The sequence below is a fragment of the Idiotropiscis lumnitzeri genome, chromosome 7 (genome assembly GCF_059441095.1).
Source record: "Idiotropiscis lumnitzeri isolate Australia: NSW breed Sydney's pygmy pipehorse chromosome 7, RoL_Ilum_1.0, whole genome shotgun sequence".
Classification (NCBI taxonomy): domain Eukaryota; kingdom Metazoa; phylum Chordata; class Actinopteri; order Syngnathiformes; family Syngnathidae; genus Idiotropiscis; species Idiotropiscis lumnitzeri.
In genome coordinates, this window is record NC_142397.1 from 6,571,342 (window position 1) to 6,595,117 (window position 23,776).

At 41.8% G+C, this 23,776-nt stretch overlaps 2 protein-coding genes across 6 annotated transcripts; both read left to right on the top strand.

Moving 5' to 3' along the window:
• Nucleotides 1–8,279: 8,279 nt before the first annotated feature.
• Nucleotides 8,280–16,766, top strand: fosb (FosB proto-oncogene, AP-1 transcription factor subunit). 4 transcript variants are annotated; one of them, XM_088301474.1, is made up of 6 exons: nt 8,280–8,527; nt 8,683–8,840; nt 10,320–10,703; nt 11,041–11,148; nt 12,223–12,549; nt 12,719–16,766. In XM_088301474.1, the coding sequence occupies exons 1-6, from the start codon at nt 8,464–8,466 to the stop codon at nt 12,782–12,784; spliced, it is 1,107 nt and encodes a 368-aa protein (XP_088157600.1). In that variant the 5' UTR covers nt 8,280–8,463; the 3' UTR covers nt 12,785–16,766. The 4 variants fall into 4 exon arrangements, with proteins under 4 accessions (XP_088157600.1, XP_088157601.1, XP_088157597.1 ...); XM_088301475.1 differs by having other exon boundaries at nt 13,250–16,766; XM_088301471.1 differs by having other exon boundaries at nt 12,223–16,766.
• Nucleotides 16,767–17,376: 610 nt separating this feature from the next.
• Nucleotides 17,377–23,470, top strand: c7h19orf47 (chromosome 7 C19orf47 homolog). 2 transcript variants are annotated; one of them, XM_088301495.1, is made up of 8 exons: nt 17,377–17,461; nt 18,334–18,421; nt 18,626–18,740; nt 19,103–19,184; nt 19,420–19,545; nt 19,632–19,781; nt 20,762–20,835; nt 21,272–23,470. In XM_088301495.1, exons 1-8 carry the CDS (start codon nt 17,443–17,445, stop codon nt 21,821–21,823), a joined length of 1,206 nt encoding a protein of 401 aa, XP_088157621.1. In that variant the 5' UTR covers nt 17,377–17,442; the 3' UTR covers nt 21,824–23,470. The 2 variants fall into 2 exon arrangements, with proteins under 2 accessions (XP_088157621.1, XP_088157622.1); XM_088301496.1 differs by having other exon boundaries at nt 19,632–19,706.
• The last annotated feature ends 306 nt before the right edge of the window (nt 23,471–23,776 follow it).

Sequence of the window (23,776 nt, forward strand, 5' to 3'; positions counted from 1 at the left end):
CTTTCTGTACTTTCAAAACATTTCTCATTTTTATTTAGATTAATTTGTTCCTGAGTAAAACCTGTCATCATCAAAGAACATTTATTAGCTGTCCTGGAAATGTTTTATTAACTGTTTGACATTATTAATTGTCATATTTTAAGCATATATTTGTCCAAGAGTGCCTTTGGTGCCCACATTTATACACAAACCAGTATGATGATACATCTCTTAAAATGTGTTTCTTTCCATTTTATATGCTATTTTTTTTTCATGTAACGTTTGTGATTTTGGCACGTCCCACACACAGCTCTGCTAACTGTGGTGTGTATAATAAGTGGTTAATAGATACGAACAGCAAATTGTTTCATAAAATGAGTCATTTTAATCATGTCTATTCTATTTTCATAATCATATTTACTGTCTTAAGTTAAGTGAGGAGCATGCGTTTGTATTCTTCTTCCTAGCGCAAGAGGCTAACGTAGCATTTTTTATCTTCACTCATTGCTGCTTCTTGTTAGACAGCACACACAGATTCAGACTCAATTGGCTAAAACTAGTCACAGACGATCCAAATTAAATAAGCGGCTATATCTTATGGCTAGTGCAAGAAGCTGTCTGCTAACTCAGTGCTGTCTCAAACACCTTAAACAAATGCACTCAAGCAAAGTTGTGAATCAAAGAAGTAGCTAGTTAGCTAGAAGAAGCTAACATGAAATCTTGACTAAAAAAAAAAAAAGGACCATTGTTCATAAAATGTTGGCCTATATATTTGTAACATTTTTTGTTATTTGTAATAAATTAAGTAAACAATTATTTGAAAATGTAAACCAAATAGCATAATTGGCATAGTTATTTTAACTAACTGGTGTGACAACAATAGTAACAGTTCTCATAATTGCATGCTTGTGAAGTCTCAAAATCAATATAAATTGAAGCATATTCTAGCTTTTAAAATAAAGTAAAGGTACAACAGTGCTGGGTTTTTTGTTGTTGTCAATGTTAAAAATGAAAGGGGCGAAAATTACATAATACATGAGTGAAAACAATCCGTCAGGGTGGAGCGCAGGTGTGAATAATGAACGTTACAGATGGCTTGATTAAATTTAGCGGCTATCTACGTAGCTTTGGGGGCCTCCAGTGAGTGTGAGTGCTGGCCCGCTGTCACACTGTCATGAGCTGCTGGGACTATTCATGACAGAAGCCCCCCCCCCCCCCCCAAAAAAAAAACGTGCCAGGTCTGAATGTCAGCTGTCAAAGACGTGTCATAGGGAGGAACGAATATGCATTTTTGTTCCTTCGAAAGGACCTGACTGTGCGTCTGTGACCCTATCGTGCTTTCGCCAAATGTACACGTTGGTTTCCAGCTCTGATCTCATTCTTTCTCTCTCTTTGGCTTAAAGCGAGCTTCTTAAAAGTAGGCTAGGATTGACGCGCTGCTTGTGTCTGACTCATGAGGGCTGCGGAACACTGAAACCCACTGAACGCATTTTGACTTGAGGCGTTCGACTCCCATGCACGCTGTATGGTAATGCGAGACCGTCCACCGGGGCACACTGCGCCTCACTGCTGACGATCAGAGCAGCAAAGAAAATCCCACACTGATTGTTTTTGATGCTTTATTATTCGTGTAACTGGGAGGCTATTGCCAACTTTTGAAGTACTTTGCGACAAATATGATTTGGTAATAAATAAGTGGCTGTCATTAAAATGATTACACGTTATATAATCAGACTCAGTTCAGAACAGCATTGCACAAACGTCCAGAATCCAACAGTATAAAAGTTTTAGCTACAAGAAAAGTCTTAAGAGATTAATTGGTAGATATGTGGAAAATTGATCGCTTCTCCAAGTATTATCTATAATTCTTTCAATGCCAGCCGTAAAAAAAAATTTGAACATTCTGACTGATCTTTTCAGGCTCATGGAATATGGTGCTGTAAACACAGAAACTACCAAATGAAAGAATAGACTGTCTTCTTTCATCTCTCTCTCTCTCTCTCTCACACACACACCCCAACCCCCACCCCCACACGCCCACCCCCCCACACACACACACACTAGTTTATCTCTACTTTATTCCATTTTTTAGTAATCACCAGTAGGAAATGGGTTAGTTCCACCCCAATCCCTTATTTTGGGCCAAGAAAACGCAGAAAACAAGATTTTTCATAAAAAGATATATACACAACAGTAACTTGGATGCTAATGTTTGCTTTAGTGACGCATCAAAGATCGGAACACTCCTTTTTTTTTTATAAAATAACAAAAAGAGTAATGAAAAATGTGGTTTTATATATTAACCAGTGTACCAATTTTATGTTTGATAAGCTTTACAATCTATTTGCACGCAGTTGTTGCGAAATGTGTTATATAAATAAAATTGTAATGTATTACGCAGGCAAATAAAAAAAATAAGACAGTGCTGGATACCTTTTTATCCCACTGACCGCAATTATATGTCTCCCATATTGTTTTGGGGAGTTTCTCCCTTCACTTTTGATTCATATCCATCTTTTAATCTGAAACGCCATGTCTTCAGTATTCCACAAAAACAAAGGAATTGACCTTGCCGTTCCAGTGCGTTTGGAGGGGACTGCAAATGGTCATTAAAGTATCCTTAAAACATCGGATCTAATAGTGGCCTTGCTTGGACTTCCTTCATTGAGTAATTCCTCAGACTCAATCATTCACAAAGTGACCTACCGCTCTTTGTTTCCCTCCGGGGACAATCAAGTATACTGAACTGACCTGAACGCTATCCAAGCAAATCAATCAGTAGAGGTCTAATACTCTACCCGACAAAAAATTATTTTTTTTGCCTCATGCCCAAGGCTGACACATGCACATTTTGATGTTCCGAACCACTTTACGGCTCATTGTAAATTTGTGCTGCGTCTGCGTGAGTTCACAAGCTCATATTTAACGGCAGCTGCGCTCTAGGGTGACGCCATATAAACACCCGTAGGTTAGCCTAAACAGTACACGAGTAAACCGCTCAAGGAGCAGGGTGCCTAAACGGAGAACGAGAAAAACTGGAAAGTCCGACAAGTCCGTGCGTTGCAAACGGCTTCTATTCACTCACAACGATGCTGAAGCAGGCCATGGGAATGTTCCCGTGTTAGTCTGTGGATCTGTTGGTGGTTTAATTGTTCTTACTGAGTGATCCTGGAGCGCCCGTGGGAGTCTGGGATGCTTGAGCATCTGGACCTTGTAAAATAGAATCAAAAGGAAAATGCCTCTATTTAACCAAGCTGAATGCAAGCTCTGGATATGATTGTGCTTTTTACAGCTGACCCCAATGCAAGCGGATTTGAACAACTCAACTTTATAAACAGAGCAAAACATCACAAGAATGTAATTGTTCTTGTTTGTTTCGTCTTTCTATGTAACTACCAAGCACATTAATTCTTTGGTGACTTATAAAATATGTGTCCATCAGTGACTATTGTTTCCACTACGGGCAAAATGAATGTCGGGTGTTACCACCCTGACTAACATTGCAGAATAATACCTTAACACAAAGACGTTTTTTGACCACTGTGAAGGATCTAATGCTGTTGCCAAACGTGCAATGATTCTAGGTTCATACAATACGATACAACTTTATTTATATTGCCCAGTTCACAGCAGACGCTGAAAATAATAAGGCATCCATAAGAAGATTCTATTATATTGTTTTAAATGGAGCTCGGCAGTGGATGTTTTAGATACCCTGCTAAGGCTTGTTTATTGTATTGTATTGTATTTTCCGCCGAAAGGGAAATATTACTTCAAAATGGTACATGAACCCAATGACTTTTCCCTCTGTAAACAATTATGTCACAACTCTTGATATTTAGGATTGCTTGAAAGACTTTGCGAAGCAGAACCAGATTCCCCGGCCGTCCCTTGAGAACTACTTGTATATGAACAGTTGTATATGAATAGACTGTACTAAACATTTTGTAATGAACATACTCTAAACGGAAATAAACACTAACGGATAGTGTCACCTATTACAAAAGCTGTGTGTTCTTGTGAAAATTTTTAGGCTGCGCAGATCATGTTGCAATGGGACATTTAATGAAAGGCTGACTTCAAAGTTAAGCTTTCTTGTAAACAGTCTTCTTCATGCTAAGATCACAACCGCAGTTTGAGTGGAGCTCATGAAAAACGCTGAGTGAACACAGCAGTGTGAGGAAAAAGAATAAGGGAGAGATCAGGACATTTTGGTTGGCTGCAGAGTCCGGGACGATCATATTTCTCTCGCAGTGGTGGGGAGGAGAAGCCTTGAGGGGTTATGTAATATTGTTAGAGCCAGAAAGGGTGTAAACAAAACCACTGTGAAGTGGGACAGGCCAAACCGTCGCATGGCAACGCATATTTTGGGCAGGGAAAGCAGACAAACATGGCCTAGCCTTCCAATGGGAAGCGATGGGGCTGGCCTTGTGAGCAGGGTGCTGGCTAGTAACTTCCCGAAAGTATGCTAAGAGACAGGGAAGCAAGCAAAACAAAAGCACGTCAGGAGGGGGAATTAAGACAACACTGCTGGGTCTGTTTGAACCTGGCCTGGCCTGGCTGGAGTCTAGACTACCACTGCTTGCAAACAAAACAACAAAAACACACATTCCAGAGAGAATTGAGCTAGTGAATCTAATATTAATTAAGTAATGTAATAAATTATAAAAATAAAAACTTTTTTTCATACACTACTGTGTAATATGCACCAATGTCATTATTACATTCCCCTTCCCCTTCAGACAAACAACATGCAAGACCTTGATCTTGTTTTTTGCTGACATTTAAATGTATTTTAATTCCACCCATTTGCTGCTCTTGCATTCGGTTTTCACTTATTCGTTTGTTTCTATATTAATATGGTGTCTATCTATCAGTCTACATGCCAATCTATCCATCTATCTTTTGGCGTTTTATGTTCTGTCTTTATTTTCATTGTTTTGGCTGCGCTTGACTGTAAATAAATGAGTAGCTTGATAACCTCGGGGTGTGCTGGGTTAGCTGCGTCCGTTAGCCACCTAGCTCGCGTGCGCCTGTTTAAATATAGCACGGAAACGTTTAAAGTAACAACACTAAATACACTGACGCAACATGTAGGGTAAGGGAAAAAATAAAAGCGCAGTCGGCTCTGTTAAAAAAAAAAGAAAGAAAAGCAAACTCATCGAGCTCAGCTCGCAAGAGTACTCGGAAGTGGCGTCGTGTGCCGCGCACTTGCGCTGTTGCCAACGCGTTGCCATAGAAACAGTTTGCTGGGCGGCACAACACTCGAGACGGCGGCAACAGCGGTGTTGCCGTGGAGACAGTACACTACACACACGCGCTGGCACGCACGCGCGCACAGCGGCACATGTTTCTGGTGATTTAACCTCATATGACGGACTATTTGGGATAGTCTGTGTAAACAGTAAGTTTGTTTCTTTTTATTACTCCTCGTTCTCGAGTCGGATGGGCGCCTCCATCACGAGGTGATTCATGAGGAGTCACTCCGGTACCCGCGGCTCAGACGGGGCTCAATCTTGTCCTCCGTTGTTCTCTGACGTTTGTCGACCGGTGACTACACTCTTGTTCTCTCGCGCACACACACCCCCCACACACACACACGCACACACACCTACGCCTGCAAACCCACTTTGTTTGACATCACTTGTACCTTTTTGATTCCCATTCATGAGTTGCCACCTCCAATTCCCTGAATGGAGCCCCAACCCACACTTCCCACCCAACCACCCCTCTTCCATTCCCATTGGTGTCCGCATGTAGGCCACCATCATGAATCACTTTTGAGTTTTGCACTATGACAGGATCTGATTTCCGTCATTGCTGCCCACTGCACAAGTCCAAATTAGCATACAAGGTGGTTTATTCATGTGTGTGTGTCTGTGTGTGTTTGAGTGTGCGTGTTATAGGACCTCTGCGATATGGAATTAAAATAAAATCAAGAAAAAGCTCTACACCCTCTGAGCTTTCAATTAGTCTTTTCACCTAACTGAGCAGCTGATCAACTGAACTGAGTTACCATGCAAGAGCGTAGAGATGGAGCAAGTAGAACCAGCACATGATGTAGAAATTATCTCTTGGCTGGCCTGGAAAACACATTTAAATAAATCACTGCAAGCTAAAACAAGTTCCTCTTGGGACAAAAATCCCTTTTGTCAACACATGTATAGAAACACAATCCTTAATGAAGTAATATTCAAAACGTTCAACAATTGAACATAAAAAATGAGCCGTCAAACTGGGCCGCAAGTTGTGAAAGAGTAACGCTGCACCCGCTCCAGCTCTCTTGTGCTTTTTTCTCATGTGGAGTTATACAAGTGGGACAAAGCAAATATTTGTGGTTTGGAAGCACATACGTTGTCCCAGAAGTTTCCAACATGTCTATAAATCATTCCTTTTGCAACATATAAACGGGCACTTTGCAAAGGATTGGCTTATACATTTCATGTCGTACGGGACACAATGTCAAAGTGGCTCCGTTCGTGTTGTCTGTTTCTCAGTGGGATTGAAAGACCCTTTAAAGTGAGTTATGAGATTTATTTCTTGATCAATTATACATGCTTGAAGATATCTGCTGAAAACATGTGCCAAGACTGAGAATCGTGTACTCAAATGTGATGAAACAGTGGTGAACGGTTTTTCACAATTTCAGAGAGCAGAGAGAACGACTTGATTTTCTAACATTTTAAAGCCTCATTATCTGAACTTACTGATTTTTTTTTTTTTCAAGTATTCAAATTTGGCCAGATTGCGACCAATACTCCACTGTGCAATGTGTAAAATTTAGAAGAAATATTGATACTCTTTATCATGTTACTCATCGCTTTTTTTTTTTTTGAAAAATAGTCACGAGAGTAATCGGAAAAGTCACACATTTTGCAACATTGACTGCGTTGGTGAACAAGTATCTCTTTGCAGCAATGTTGTTAGTGCAAGCATCTGTTTGAACTACAGAAGTAGCTAAAAAAATGCCTTAAGCAACAAACTTGAATTAATCAATAAAATACATTATGTTATATTGTAGTGCTTGTTAGTTCTGTCCTACAATCTATTTCCAAACCCTAAAAAGGTGTGAACCTGATTCATAAAAAACTGTTGATTGTTTTGTCACTTACTGGATTACTTTATACACTGGCTTAGTGCCATACAGGTCAACGGAATACGTCAATGAAAAGGATATCACTTTGTGAAGGTTGCAAGCTCTCAGGATTCCCGTGGGTGTGTCCTGAGAACGACTACAAAGGGGATTTAAGTGGCATGCAAAAGTACACAGGAAAGCTGTTTGCAAACGTTAGTCCCCCCCCCCCCAGAAATACTATTACAGCTACATCAAAAGCTAAGAAAAAAACAAAACATAAAACTGTCTTAAATCTCTCATCAAAGGTCCTCCGAGGGCCAGCGTGTGATGTTTATCATTATCATAATTTTGACCATTTGTGGGTCAGGCCATATATGGTCTAACGGTTAGAGCCTCTAACCTGTGTTTTAAATTATCGTGGAGAAGACTTTACTAGATTTGGAGGGAAGGGGTGAAGTGGGATTTTTTTTTGACGGGCCACATCGTTGTTATGGTTTTCCTCAGAGGGTCGGTTTGACTGTGAACGCATATAAATGTATAATCACCTTACGTTATCACATACACACAACAAATTGATGGAAAGCCAAGTTTTGAAATCAGAAGCCAGTCAGTAATTGTTTGTTCCATTACATTTGCATTACATTTTTATATTTTAATTGAATCACAATTTAAGTAGTTTTTCATCAAATATTATTTTTTTAACAGTCATGCTATATCAATAAGGATGTAAGCTAAGTGTTTCTTTTAAATGACGTGCAAAAACCACTGACCTAGATTTGTCTCTCTAAAAATTGTGTAATACTCAAACAGGAATATTACTATTAAAGTATTACTAGAACAAAGCTCAAATAGTGATCAACATCATTCAAAATCGAGCTGTACAGTTTGTATTATGTCGCTGACCTAGTTTTTGTCCCCCAATACATAAATGTTTCCACACTTGTCACACTCAAAATCTATAAGTCTCCTCTCCGAAATAGTTAGACGGTGAGAAATAGCCCCTTTGCGTTGGAAATTATTCAAAAAAAGAATCGGGTCTATTATTATCCGCCGGCGAGGTAAACTTCGGCTGGTTCCAGTGCGAGAGGGAATCCCTCGACGTCACCAAGGATACCAAACACAACAGCGGTGCACAAATATGGGCATGTACGTCAGCGGAACCCCGAGGCGGGACTTAAATGCCTCGGTTGTAGGCTACTCAAGGAGGATTCATTCATAAGACAAAATCTGCTTGTTTGTACCGTAATTCCGCCCTGCATTCGCCGGGTCGTGCCGCCAGTCGGACTTTATGGATCTATCGAGCTTCGGATCGGATAAGTAGTTCGAACACGGGGAAAGGAAGGAGAACACTTGTTCGGGGCAATTTCCGACCGCTTGCTGACTGCGGAGAAGTGGATTAAAGCTTCTTCATGCAACTTTTTTGGAAAGACACCAGGAGCGCTTCATCGGGAAACAGCAACAAGACAAGTAACGGTGAGTTTGCCGGTTTATACGCATATAATAATCACTTGTATTCGAGTATTTTTCTCCGTTTTATGGTTGCTTTTATTTTATACAACAACAAAAAACGTTAACAACCCAGGTTATATACAAACATATGGAACACATTTTTACGAAATAAATTGCAGGTGCAAAGCTCCCTCTCGGCCCCCGCGGGGAGATGTACCAAGGGTTCCCCGGCGACCCTGACAGCGGATCCCGTGGCAGCTCGTCCCCGTCCATCGAGTCCCAGTACCTCTCCTCCGTGGACTCATTCGGCAGCCCGCCGACCACCAGTGCTCCGCAGGTAATCGGAACGAACTCACTAAAACGTGGCTAAATGAATGCTGGTACTCCATATGCTCGTGGAGCTACCCGGAAATAGCTAGTACCTCGCTCGCTAGCTAACGTCGATTTTCATGCACTTTATTAAAGCTTATTTAGTTTTGGCGTTCGTGGTGTTAAATAAACATCAATCCGATGCGTACATGATGCAAAAAAAATCTATACCGGCTCCAGGCTGGGAAAACGTGCTCGCTTCTTGCTGCCGGTGACACACTGCTGCAAGTTTCATACGTCACTGGCGAAGCCCCGCCCCTGCCCGTAGATCCTCCACTCCGGCTGGTTCGCTCTCTCTCTCGCTCTGTGTGGATGTCTCTCTCTCTCCATGAGGCAGTGACGTAAATTGCAGTTCTATTTTGGAATGCTACGTCGCGTTGTCAAGGGGAACACCGGCCGGGGGTGTGACGGGGAGGAGGACAGAGGAGGAGGGATTTTGGGGTTCTCTCTGTTAAAGTGGCAGGCATTCTGGTTAAAGTTACATAAAAAAATAAATAAACGAAAAAAAATGACCCACGTTTGTTAAATTCGTAGTTTTATGCAGTACTTTGTTTCGCTTAAGATCTCACTTTGTGTATTTTATTATTAACATGTATACATTTTTCAAATCAAATGTAACATTACTTACACTATACATTGTTAAAAAAAAAAAAAACTTTTATTGAGCCTTTTTTAAGGAGCCTTGGGGCTTTGAGGGCTTGCCCAAGTGTGGGCAAACAAAAAAATTGACTACGCATGAAAAAAAAAAATTCGCAATTATATTTTTTACGTGAAGGGTTTGTTGCCTTGCCCTAGGCCAGCTGTGACATATTTTTTTACACAACAGCCAGGGTTACCATCCTTTTTTTAAACTGAGTGCTACTTGGCAACTGTTTAATTTGAAGGATTACCTGTTTGATACACACTTCCGAAATAATAAATTAATGTGAAGATACGGATTAATGATTTCTCAAAATAATTATCAACAATTATTGAACTAGTTAGTAAATATGTGGTGATATGCTGAGTTGTATACATTCCGGCAGGTGTTTACATTTTAAAATGGTCACTTACAATGTTATATAGTCCTTGGGGGCTAATCTACCATCTATGCTCATGTTCACACCTAAGGACATGCTTGTATTTCAAAATGTGGGAGTAAGCCAGATTTTCTGGAGAACATACACACAAAAGAAAGGAGAACGAACATGCAAATGTCCTTCTATCCATTTTCTATACCGCTTATCCTGGTTAGGGTCTCTGGAGCCTGTGCCAGCTAACGACACCCTGAACTGTTCCCCAGTTAGTCAGAAGGCATAACATCCATCCAAATGTATTTAAGTTATTTAGTTGTGAATAGTTTATTAAACAGCAGATGTTAAATTGACTTGTGGTACCAGGACTTGCAATTCTGCCTCTCAATTTCCTGATTAGTGTGTAAGACTACTTGTCCTTGTGTTCTGCCCAGGAGTGTGTGTCAGCCGCAGCTGGCGTGAGCATTGTGGGTAGCGGGCCAGGATCCAGCGGCGGAGGGGAGATGCCCGGTTCATTCGTCCCGACCGTCACTGCCATCACCACCAGTCAGGACCTACAGTGGATGGTTCTGCCCACCCTCATCTCCTCCCAGGCCTCGGGTCAGAGCGGCACCACCGGCACCTCCACCATGACCCGGCCGGTGTCGCTGGTTGACCCTTATGACATGCCGGGCCCGAGCTACTCTTCCGGGTCCGCATTCACTCCTCCGAGTTCGGACACCCCCGGCCCGGCACCAGGCCCCGCCCGCCAGTCCAGAACCCGTAGCCGCCGCACTCGAGAAGAGTCTGTGAGTGAAGACGGAGATGTTGGTGTGTTAGTAAGTGTGTGTGCTTGGACGGTGTGTTTGTTGGCATTCACATTTTACACATTATCACATTTTGCTTACACTTGTTGAATTAGACCATATGCACATATTCTTTGTTGGGAGCAAACCTAGAGAAATGGTGAGTGGCATTTGATCAGCCCTGTCATCAAATCTAAAAACAGATAAAACCTCAGAGGATCTACATGTATACATGTAGCATGGCCCTTGAAGGATAGCACCAAAAATACAAATAAATATATATATGGAAACATCAACCACTGGAGACAATGCAGTATGGCTACTTCCAAGTCAAAGCAGCAAATTTTAATACTTCTTCTTTTTGCCCTAGCTGACTCCTGAGGAGGAGGAGAAGCGACGTGTCCGTCGGGAGCGGAACAAACTGGCCGCCGCCAAGTGCAGAAACCGGCGACGGGAACTCACGGATAGGCTGCAGTCGGTAAGCTTGGCTCATGCTGCTGCAGGAATGAACGTCATGAATCCGTAAGACTCATGCGCGTCACTGTCTAATAAGATCCAGTTCAAGATTTGTGTCATAGATGAATATTTTGATTATCACATTAGTGACGCAATTGCATGGGGGTGTGTAATATTTTATACACGACATATTCTTTTGCTTCTTTTTTCGAACAATGGAGTATTAATCTGTTCCTGTCTGCTCATTGTCCGTAATTTCTCATTTAAACACGTATAAAAAAAAACAATGAATTGTGGATTGAATAAATTGGTAAAAAAATAACTATTTTGGAACGTAGTGAGGTGGGGGGGTCAGAATACCTGGGAAAAACTTGGCGTGGATGGGCAGAATTCAAACTCCACACAGGAAACCCACAATTATATTTTAAACCCCATAACTTTGTCTGCAAGGGAGACGAGCTCCCCACTAGTGCACTGTACAGCCCTCAATCTATCATATTTATAAATAAAATAAATAAATTAGCATAGCACTTGGTGGACTGAAATACACTCCGATAGAAGAAAGTTCTCACCCCTGATTCAATTTGTTTCAGGCATCTTTAATTGCACCCAAGTTGATCGTGCAGGTGTGACTAATAAGTGTTTAACGACTTAAATTCTTTTGTACTCGTGCTAAGGTGATCAGAGTCAAGTCGACGTTGATTGCGTGACGACGTCATTGAGATTTTTTTCAGTTTTCTGTGCGTGCTTTTGCCACAACACACAAGCTCGGGTTGCTTACTTTCTCCACCGTCTTTGATTACACTGGCCCCACACCCCTACTTGTTCAGAATTAGAATTATAAAGTTTTCAAATGTTTACTTGAGGATCCACTGCTAGTTTGTGGCATCAATCGCGTGTCGTAAAAGCCAAAACACATGATTGGTGATTAATCGACTTCAAGCTATAGTTGTCACTAGTCGACTGGTTGACTAGTTGCTCTCACCCCTAGTACCTAATGAAGTATCCAGTCATGGTAAAGCACTGATGATACTGTTTGATACATAGCAGCTTCCATTCCCTTTCTCATCCTTTGTTCATTTCTCCGCCCACACAGGAGACGGACATACTGGAGGAGGAGAAGGCCGAGCTGGAGGCGGAGATCTCTGAGCTACAGAAGGAGAAGGAGCGCCTAGAGTTTGTCCTGGTGGCCCACCAGCCCAACTGCAAGATCCTGTACCAGGAGCAGCCTCAGCCGAGCTCGGCGCAGCTCCCCGCTCAGACCTTACAAGCCCCCTCTTCAATTGAGGGCTTGGCTGTGAAGGAAGACTCTTTCTATCTGCCTCCCGCCTACTCAGGCCTCGCAGCTTCCACACAGTCGCAGATTCTGCCTCAACAACAGCAGCAACAAGTCCAGCAGCCTCAACCAGGAATGATACAGGAGGTAGAGTTTTCTCGTTCTTTCTATGGCCCGAGTGAGGCGGCGGCGCCTGGCGGGCCGTGCCTCATGCCCGGCGACGGTGGTGGTGGTGGTGGTGGTGGTAACCATGACGACGCGGGCATTGCCAGCCACAGCACTTCATACACATCTTCATTTGTGTTCACCTACCCAGAGGGAGCCTGCGGGGTCAGTGCCAACCATCGGAACAGCAGTAGCGAGCAGTCATCCGATTCCTTGAACTCGCCTTCCCTGCTGGCGCTTTGACTGACCGACCAAACTCGCACATACCTTAACGCTCGCTGAGTTGGGGCTGACTGCCGCCCATTGAGTTAAAGAACAAAATTAACATGCATTCCAAGAGAGAGACGGATTTAAATTACAAACGTCAATCAGAGAGAGTGCACGTAATGCCGATTAAACTAAACTCGGTCTCCAATGAGCTGCCACAAACTGCACCGGTGCGCCCCCACCTTGTTCCCTCTGAAGGTCACTCATCCTCTCCTCCATCCTTCCCCTTTCCACCCTCCTCTTTTGCCCAGTGCCCAGAGGAGAGACACTTACTGCTAACCCTTCATCCGCCCGATCCTCCCTCAGCTTCCTCATGCTTGGAAGATCACCACGTTGTTAGAATTCCTCTGCCGCGCCAGCATCTCTGTTTCTCCTCTTCTGTCTCTTGTGTTTCTCCCCCTCTCTCTGCTTGAAGTCCTCCACGCCCGAGAGCCCGAAGACCCCCTCCAGCCCCTGGGACCTTGAGTGAACGGCCCGGCCCCCCAACCTAATACTCACACACACCTTAACCACTCCAAGTCGACCTGGACCGGGATTCTGCAGCGTGTTCCAAACACTGGGAGCTGCAATACGACATTTGGATGCATGGTTAATGCAAAAAAAAAAGCAAGGTGCAGGTCTTCGGATGAGCCCCTTCTTGACATGATGAAGACAAGGCAGTGGAATCCGGAGAGATGCTTTTGTTGTTGTGAGCCAAATGCAAAGCAAGAAAAAAAGAAGTACAAGTCCTGTCTGTGTAGATTCTCAGTCATCCGGGTCATGGTAATCCAGACGGGCTGAATCGAGGCAAGTGGACCTGCCTTTAGTTGTTGAAGATATTTCACCTTTAATCCAAAAGGCTTCTTAAGTTCTAAAGGTTTAGGTCTGGAGTCTCCTTATTGATGTCTTTGGAGGGCGGTCGCCGTAGAACGTGGCTGCTGAATTCACTCAACTCGTGGTACCAAAAGAGCTCGTAAGAGACCCACTTTTCCGTTGAATGAGATTATTCTTCGTGAGGTGTCATGATATGTGATGCCTGAATGTTCACCAGAAAAATCACAATTTAAGAAGCTTTTGGTTTTAAGGTGAAACGTCTAATCAAACAAGAAAAGTGAAGTTGCCTCGATTCAACCTTTGCGGATCAAGAAAAAGATTCAGCTTCTGCCAACTTTGTCGAGGGTTGCCCTGGCACTTCGAAGCTTCACCACATCACCATGACTTTTGAGTGCTTTTTTTTTAGCACCTGTTTGCCTTTACTGGGAGATGCAGACAACCTCTAAACATGGGGCGTGCATACGAGTGCACCTAGCCTGTTTATTTCTTTCTTGAGAGAGGTTGTCGCAGAGGCTGACCCGGAAACAAAAAAAAAAATAAATGAGAGCATCCGGGCCGATGTTGTGTTGCCAACGTGCTCTCTTGCCTGTGAATTTGTGCCATTTGTTTTTCCTCGTGCGTTCCAGTGACATTTGTTACATATTTTAATGTCTTTTTTTTATGTATTTGAATGTTCGGCTTTTACTTGTACCCCACACCGCAGCCCGCCTCCAACTCTGTTATTGTTGCATTGTAAGTATATATTTTTTTCCCTTGATTGAATCGTTTCCATGTGGCAACTTCGGAGGTATGCTGTGCACTTAAAGGTTTTGTGTGTGTCGAAAGTAAAAATATATATATTGTTCAAAGTCTGTATGTATAAAAAAATAAAATTATATATATATATATATATATACACTATATATATATATATATATATATATATATATATATCTGCTATGATTGTCAAATATGAATGTGTTGCAGCACTAAAGGGGATATTTTTCTCAATGAAGAAATTTGAAAGATGTTACTGAGATTTAGTTTTAAAATGAATATTTTTCTAAGAGAATGAAAAAAATATCTATATATATGATAGGTTTTTAAAAAAAAATGTCCCTGTCCCTAAACATGTCACTGCCTCTCGCCATGTGTATTTATGTTTTACAAAACAGTATAAAGCACTATCCAAGACAGTCGATGTATGTATGTAACTATGACTACGTTACAAGGTTGTGATGACGCCTTTTGTTTTCGTCCGATATTTCTCTGTGAGGTCTGACCCAAAGCTACTGACGCCGCCACTTATACCTTTAAAAATCGAAATAAAAAAAGAGTACGGTATACTGATGTCACTGTTACGTTTACACAAAACAAAAACATGTTATCTGCCCAACAATAAACAAACAATATTGGTGAATAATGAACAAAAATGTGTTTTTGAAGGAGAAACATATCACCTTACAAAAGAGGTTTTATTTTGTAATAAAGATATAAAAACGCTGCATCCAAATAATGGCAAATTGATGGTATTGTTACCTGTTTGAGTGGCTCTTGGTGCTCAGAAAATGGGTGGACCTCACTTTTTGAACACCTGATTAAGAAATATGTGGACATGCCCTTTTTTTATGAGCTTTTTTTCTCCAAAATGCAAATGTGGTGAGAATATGTTCCAGTGTGTCAGACTAAGCATAAAACATGTTCACTAGTTCTCATGTACATAGTATTTTTCTTCTTTGTGGTGCTACTTTACAATCATGATACAAAAAAAAAAAAAAATCTGTTTCATGTCGCACGGCACCACCGTTTACATTAGCTCCAGACTTCCTTGATTGGTCAGAGTAGTGAATTCCATGCAGCTGAAACTCTGGAAGCATATCAATCGTGAAAATAATCAAGATTGCTGATTAAAAATATTCAATTCAAGTTTGAATGTGAGAATGACACCTCAGAGGCACTGAAAGCACATCCATAATTTTCTTTCCTTTTACTTTCTATGAATATGACACAATCAACCAGCTTGTACTGTACAACGGCGATGATAGCGGCAACCGAACAAGAGTTGCTCCTAATTTTCTATGCTGAGGTGAATGTCGAAATGTATTTGTATTATTCTGTACAAGTCACATATCCACACAGAGTCGTACTCTCTTGGTATGAAATGCAATACTTGTGATTATCTTGGGTGAACATAATGTAGCAAATATTAGTCAGGAATGATAAACTGACTGCTACTATATGACCAGTGTGATGACGTATTGCAAGAAAAACTTGGTTCAAATAGTCCCACATATACACTGCAACATTTATTTTCCATGGAGAAACATCTATTTTCGAATCTTTTGGATTGCACATTTAATTGTATCAATGTTTCATTTTTCCCCCGTATTTGTCATTTTTTCATGATTTTTTTGGATGCACATTTTATCATTGTCACATAGCGTAATGATATACCGTACACGTTGAGGTTACGATAGTGAAAGAGCCAAAGATACCTTGTTGGATATGTGACAATAACTTATATTAATGTACTTGTATTTACAGTTACACTTTGACATCAGGGTGCTATGATGTTGTTATTCTCTGCACAAATCATGTAAGAATTTCAGACAGTTTTGACACACACACACACACATTATATAATATATTATATTATATATTTTTGTAATCTTATTGTTGTCAGGCCTATTATGCTTGAAGGGGACCAAAACATGTGACAAATCTATTCAGCTTCAGCCATCTAATCTTCTCTATTGAAAAGAAAAACAATTTAGAAGAAAAATAAAATAATATATAGATATTTAAGAAATTAATATTATTCATAAAATTGTCCTTGCACTATCTCTGATCCTTTATTAAATTGGGTGATTTTGATTTTACGATCAATAAAGTATCGACCTAACTGAGTTTGATGTCTTAAATCAAATGCAGTTAACTTGTAAAGGAATTGCAGTAATAAGCAGGATATCATTGAGATTAATGTCTCTCACTTTTGAATGAGTTATCATACACTTTCTTTGCCTTTGTGTATTTACCAATTTGGGGGGGAATTGTAACAAACTGAAAGGATATGTAAATTTGGAACGTGTCAGCCTAATCTTCAATCACATTGATCTATTAATAAAAAATATATATCTTGACTTTTTTGTGTGGCTTGTTTGCGTATGGGGCAGCATGGTGATCGAGTGATTTGTGTGTTTGTCCATAGATGTGCTGTGATTGGTTGCGACCAATCTTGGTTGTACCCCACCTCTTATCCCAAATCAGCTCTGATAGACAGACTCAAGCTCATCCGCGAATCTAATGCAGGGCTGGGCAACTCCGGTCCTCTCAAACATGCATGATCGGGGCCCCCGACGACCGGCGTTGGTGACTGCAAATTTAGAAAATTAATGCACGATCGCACGTGTCCATGTTAGTACGCGCGCGCCCTCTACTGCTCGCAGCCGAAATTTCATTCGGCACTGGAAGCTTTTTAAAAAAAAAAAAAAAGAGGCACGGAAATTACATTTAGATATTTTATTATTATTATTATTATCATTATTATTATTGTTATTATTATTATTATTATTGTACATTTACATAACATAAATAGTGTACATGACATGCAGACAGACTCAAATATGTCAAGTTGCAGCTAGGATAATGCCAAGCAAAAGCATGTTCCTTGAGTGTTTTTTTTAAGTTATTTATTTATTCGTCTGTTTATTTATTTATTTATATATTTATTTATCAACTTTAACCGAGTAGATTTCGGCACGGGAAATGAAGCACGAGAGGAGGAAGGAAGTGGCGTCACCGCACATTTGAGTAAACATGGCGTCCGTGACAACAGGTGAGAGACCGGAAAGGCCCGGCTTGAAAAGCTTATCATTTAACGTCGCATTTGTCATTTTTTCCCCTACACACTAGGCTTCGTCATCGTTTCAACACAATGGCTAAATGTTATATCGTTTTCGGCCGGTTTATGTCTCGAGTGGTCGTAGGCGGTATTTTATCCGCGACAGTATTAGCTAATGCTAACGCGATACTATATGATTCCATCTTTACATTGGCTCTTGAATAAATGACCTCCGTTTACCGGTGTAATGTTGTGATGAGGTAACCGCGTGTTGAATTGCACACATAATTGACCTTCGTCGCATTAAGTCGATATATTGAAACGGCGTCGTGCCAACCTTCAAAAATCACATCACCTTCGAATGAAGGGTCATGTTAAATGAAACGATGGCGTTGCATTTAACGCTTCATGCATGCCCGTGTTGATGACTCCAAACGACGACGTGCAGTGTAACTCATTGTGCTGGACATGTCGGGATGAGCATTGTTGTGGCAGCTGCCGCCATCACTTTGCACCAGCCATGGGTTTGAGTGGCTATAAATAACCAGCAGCTGCTTGTGGTCAGCATGCGTTACACATAACTTGTCTCCCCCTGGCCCCGTGTGACTCTTGTGTGCAATGATTGCACTAGTTAAATCCGTGATGATGAGGCCAGTACCTGTCAGAGCATGTTGATAAAAAATGAACGACTTTAAATAACCTTCAGTTGACTGACAATCAGTCCTTATCGCCCAAAGTCAGCTGGGATAAGCTTAAGATCACAACCAATCGTAATAATGAAATGTGTTACAAAAAAATAGATAATTGAGCAGGATGGTCTAGCTTGTTTAACCAAGTTGCTAACGTTATGTTTTTCTCCTCTTTAGCCACATCCGAGTGGATCCAATTTTTCAAGGATGCTGGCATCCCAGCCGGCCTGGCCGTCACCTATGCTGTCTCCTTTGTGGACAACAGGTAAGCACATTGTCGATGGCGGGCATTCAAAGACACAACTGTCTGTATAGAAGCAATTTAAAAAGTCAGTTTTCCTCAAGATAATAAGAAAACCTGAGCTGTGTTCACACATGAGGTTAAATGAAATCATTAGTAACATTAGTATTCCAGATAATGTGTTTGAATTAAACGGTTTCCTTTTGTTTCCTTTCTGTGTTGCTGCAGAATTCAGAAGAACATGCTGATGGACCTGAGCAAGGACATCATGATGGACCTCGGCATTACGGTTGTTGGTGACATCATTGCCATTCTCAAACACGCCAAGGTCGTCCATAGGCAGGTCAGATCCCACCGTGGATTTGTTGAAATGTTGTCAGCGGGCTGTACTCAAATCCATGCCATCTTACAACCCTTTACAATTTTTTTCCTTATCAGTGTTTTGTCAGTGCCAGAACTAAACAAATCGTTACTTCCCTAATTAATACTCAATGCAATACTACTTTGAAGTAAAAAGCACCGCTGCTGTGCAGTCGAAAAGTGGCATTGTCGGACGATTGTGGCATGTGCCCAAAGTTTACGCTAGAAATAATGCTCCATATTTTTAGGAGGGATGGGAGGGGGACAATGACACAAAATGGACTTGCAACACACTTAATTTCGAGTGTAAATTATCCTATATTTTGCAACAATTTCCCCATTCAGGACATGTGCAAAATGGCAACAGAAGCCATCTCCTCAGGACAGACCAGTGTCAAAGCAGAGCTCCGAAGAACTGCCAACACTCGTAAGTACCGGTCAGACATAGCAATAATACTCGCCGCCCACATAAATAATCTCAGGTAAAAAAAAATGTCCCCATTGCTGGATAGATTTTATTCCAAGTCACACAAGTCACGGTTTTATTTTGATCACTTTCAATTTTAATGTAACAGTACTCATTCAGTGTTCGTTATGGGACAAACGGTACGCAAAGGAGTGGTTTTCCAGCCACAAAATATTATTTTTTTGTCATCCTTTAGCGGCCACGCGTATGATAGCCAACGCCTTGAGCCATGACTCCCCTCCGACCACCCCAGCACGTCGCCCCGACAACCGCCTCTCTGTCACAGTGTCCAACGTGCAAGCAAGCAAGAGTAGCAAAGCAGGTAAAGCGTAACCAGTTCCATCCCTTTGACTCAGCCCCCCTGCCTCTCCCACCACCTCCGTGATTCCATTTGTCTTCTTTTGACAGCTGTCAGTCAGCCAGAAGATGAAGGGAACGGGTTGTCAGCCGCCAAGCGCCGACGTGTGACAGCAGAGATGGAAGGCAAGTACATCATCAACATGCCCAAAGGCACCACGGCACGCACACGCCGCATCCTGGCCCAGCAGGCCAAGAAAGGTAGGACTGAACCAGTGGGCTGCGTGACGCCCGACACGGCTAATTGACTAATCACTACTAAAAGTTCTCAACCTCCAATCAAGGCATGGTAGAATAGGGCTTACTTGGCTTACACTCTACGCCTCTCTTTTATTAATATTTCACACTATAGTAACCTACTGCCTGCTCTCGTTTTGCTTTTATTCACAGTGAGATCTGCTAGCCTTCCTTCTTGGATTTGCTTAATTTTTCTTGATGCAAAACAAGCTTTGATGCATCTGAAACAAGTTTTTCTTTTTCCAGACATCAACTTCCACAGTAATAGAAAAAAATGTTAATAAATTGCTCGTAAATGACTGCTTTTGAGACATAGATAGGCCGGCAGCATTTTTTTGGAAATGTGCTGCGTAAATTACCTTTCAGGGACTCCCTTATTTCTTATATGGAAATCAATGTGAAAATCATCCCGCTCATGCTGGCAGTTTATGAGCAATCAAAGTTACAAGCCGGCTTGGAATAGTCACTGAGTGTAGTAATCAGATTGCTAAAGAGACAACCCTAACTGCTTTTGTAAACTATATTATTTTATTTATTTGACTCTTCTTTGAGCCCTCATGTAGTTTAATATGGTAACCAAAATATTAGAATCAGCTCATTCAATTTACGTTTTATTAATCGCCTCATGGCTGTGTGTGCATCTGTTACTCTGGTTTTAAAGATCCAAATCGGAGCTTTAGTCTCATCAATTAGACATAACATTGGTTTTATGCTTGCTTGTGATTTTTTTTTTCATGACCGTACTCAAGTTGAAACTGCATTCCCAGCAGTTGGAGATAAATCCTAATAAAACTTAAAAAGCCATCTGTTTGCCAAAAGGACTGCAACACTTTGTGCCGCTTGAGATTGTGATTAAACATCTTTTAAATAGTTCTTCAATTGGCAATCCATCAAAACGCCTGTGAAACTGTCAAATAATCTTTTCTGTGTTTGTGTCACAAAAGGTTTGAACCGGACGTCGGTGTTTGCAAGACTTGGCGCCGAATCAAAGGTGGACCCGGCAGCCAGCCCTAACAAGGTGAGGGCCGTCCGCCGATCTCTTAAGATAGCCAAATGGATGCAGACCGTACACGACATGAGATGCTTCCAAGTCAGCTAATAAGATTATGGAATGCCAGAGAGATTGACCTGAAAGTAAAGAAACTGCTAAAAGGCCTTTGAGATGTGGGTACAGCATAGAATGCTGCAGGAAACCCATTGCCTGAGTCAATGAAGGGGAAGAGGCTCCTTACAGCGAGATGGGTTTGTGACTTGACACGTCACACATCCATCCTTGCCGGTGGACCTCTGGGTGGGAAAACATCAGGCTGTGGGCAGATGGTGTAATTAATATGGCCAGAGATTACGTGTGCAAGGGAATGTCCACGGTTCTTCGGTGACTATGGCATAACAGCAGCCGCCAAATGTGTGAGAATGACTTCCTGACTTGCTAACCACGCTCCTTGTGTTGTCAGCCCACCGGCGTCTTCAGCCGTCTGGACCGAGCAGACGAAGTGGGGGCGCAGCCGAGGTCGGCAAAGTTGGAGGCGACCGAGCAGGAGGATGACAGCGACGGAGAAGGATCTGTACTGCAGTACGCAGGCGTCCTCAAAAATCTGCTGCCCTCTCCGAGGAGCGAACTCGTCAAAAAGCCCGCACCCACCACACTACGGCGCCTTGGCGGCAAATTCAAACGACCGCCGCCCGACACGCCCACTCCTTCGTCCTCCTCCAACGGCGTCCCACCGGCTAAAATCAGTGTGCTTCAAAGACTGGGTAAGCTCCAACGCACCTCCACCCCCGCCTCTGCAGTGTCCCCCCCGCCTGCTGACACGCAGGTCAATCGAGTGACGAGCACTCGGCCCAGGGCCAAGCAGAAAGTGAGCGTGGTGCGCTGCAAGGTAAGCAGCAGCACTGGAGCAGGAGCAAGAACAAGAGCATTAGCCGGCGCGGCGGACTGTGCGGGCGCCCAGATGGACTGCAAGGCTGTCAGTGTTTTCAACCGGCTGGGTAATAAAAACAAGTAATACACACCCCTAATGTTGTGCAACAAGGAATGCAAATTCATTAAAAAAAGGAGGGGGGGGGTTCTTATACGGACACTGACGTAAAACGAAATGTTTTATTTTTTAACTTTGGTGCCACGGGAAAACATTTTTTTTCCCAGTTATCCCCCCCAAATCCACTTTTTTTAATTGCTTGGACAGAAATATTAAAATCTTATCTGCCATTTATCACTTTTAAGACTTTTTAGTATTTAAGCATTAAAAAAATCCCAAGGCATGAGCATGGCATGGACTGAATTACTTTTGTGGTAGTTTTAATAATTCACGTGTGAAAGATGGCTGCTGCTGTTGCCCAAACCTTCCGTCACAGTATTTCTAAGTCCTCAACATATCATGACAAATTAAAAAAATATTTATAGATTTGAGTAGACTTCATTGCACGCCGTACAAAACATGTTATGCTTAATAATTTTTTATGTTTAAAACAAAATCAAAATATAAATCTGTCACTTTTTCATTATAACGGTTCTACCCTGAAACAGCCTGGTTCCTATGTTGTTGCTTTTTATTACACTTTTTTGAGGTTGCGTAGTTACAATGGTCCCGTTCCTCAGAACATTCTTCCAACCGAAACGCAAGCTGAGGAGAAAGTGATGTACCTGTCATCTGATTGGCTGACAGACATTGGCGATTAAATGATGCGGCAACAAATTCCACACTCCTCTTTCCAGGTTTTAAGCAAGCGAGCCAAGTCATAGAAATACAGTACTGTATATACAGTACACATGTATTTTTTTCAACAATTTTTTAACCATATTTACAATTTCATCTTTACCAATAGATGAATAATACATGATGAGTTCTCCCTCAAGCGTCTCCAGTTGGTGTAAAATGCTGCTGCTCGCCTTCTAAGTGGAGCTCGGAGGAGGCATCACATAACCCCAATACCGGCCTCTCAATACTGGCTCCCAGCGCATTTTGGAGTTCATTTATTATCATTATTGCTATATTATGTTAGATTTTATGAAAAGTGGTTTGTTACTGCTGCAGCTGTTTTGAAATGCGCTCCATAAACATAGTTTTATATTTTATAAATAAAGACTCTGGTGATACAAATTTTCACGAGCGGCGCCTCTCCGGGTCTGTGCTTTTATGCCTTGCCGGCTGACAGCTCTCTCGCTTGCTTAGATCTGGTAATTGATTATTCGTCTGCGTGAAAGCGTCTATGAATTTGATGGCCTGTAAGTTGCGACGTTGCCACATGCAACTGTGATTCACCGCTAAACCAGTGCCTGAGACTCGGCCACTTGTGAAATCTTGTAGGGGAACCTCTCATGTTGCGAGTGCTTGTTTGAATGGTGCCTGTTGTAATGGAGAAGCAACCGGGACCAGGCTGTTTTGGAACCTGTAATGGAAAAGCACTTTACAGGAACTATCCGGACTGGCAGTCCAGTTGGTGTCCTCCCCTACCCCGTCTCCCATCACCTAATGGTGTTGTGACACCTGTAGGTGTTTTAAGACTTTTCACTTGAACTTTGGTAACACTGTAAATATTTAAAGTGTTTTTTCACTTTTATTGTTTTCAGAAACTAAGAGGAAATGTTTAAAAGAAAGAAAACCTTCGTCACCTTTGCTTTGTACAACAATTAAAACCGAAGGGTCCCTAGATATTTGTTGTCTTTTTTTATTGTACTCGTAAAAGGACAGCGTGGAGAATGATTTTATTTATCAATGTGTATTCATTTTAAAAATGCATGATTAATTTCTATAATATGCACAAAAAAAAACATGTTCCATCTAGTCAACTAATTTTATTACATAGGACGTGCTTCAAAATGCACCCGCTTTGAATTTAAGTCGTTGCATTCTATTCGTTCACCACTAGATGGCGCTATATTTCACAAATTATCCCTATGAGCTTGTTCCCCCCAACCAATCACAGGGCACATATACACGAATACGCATTTACATTCA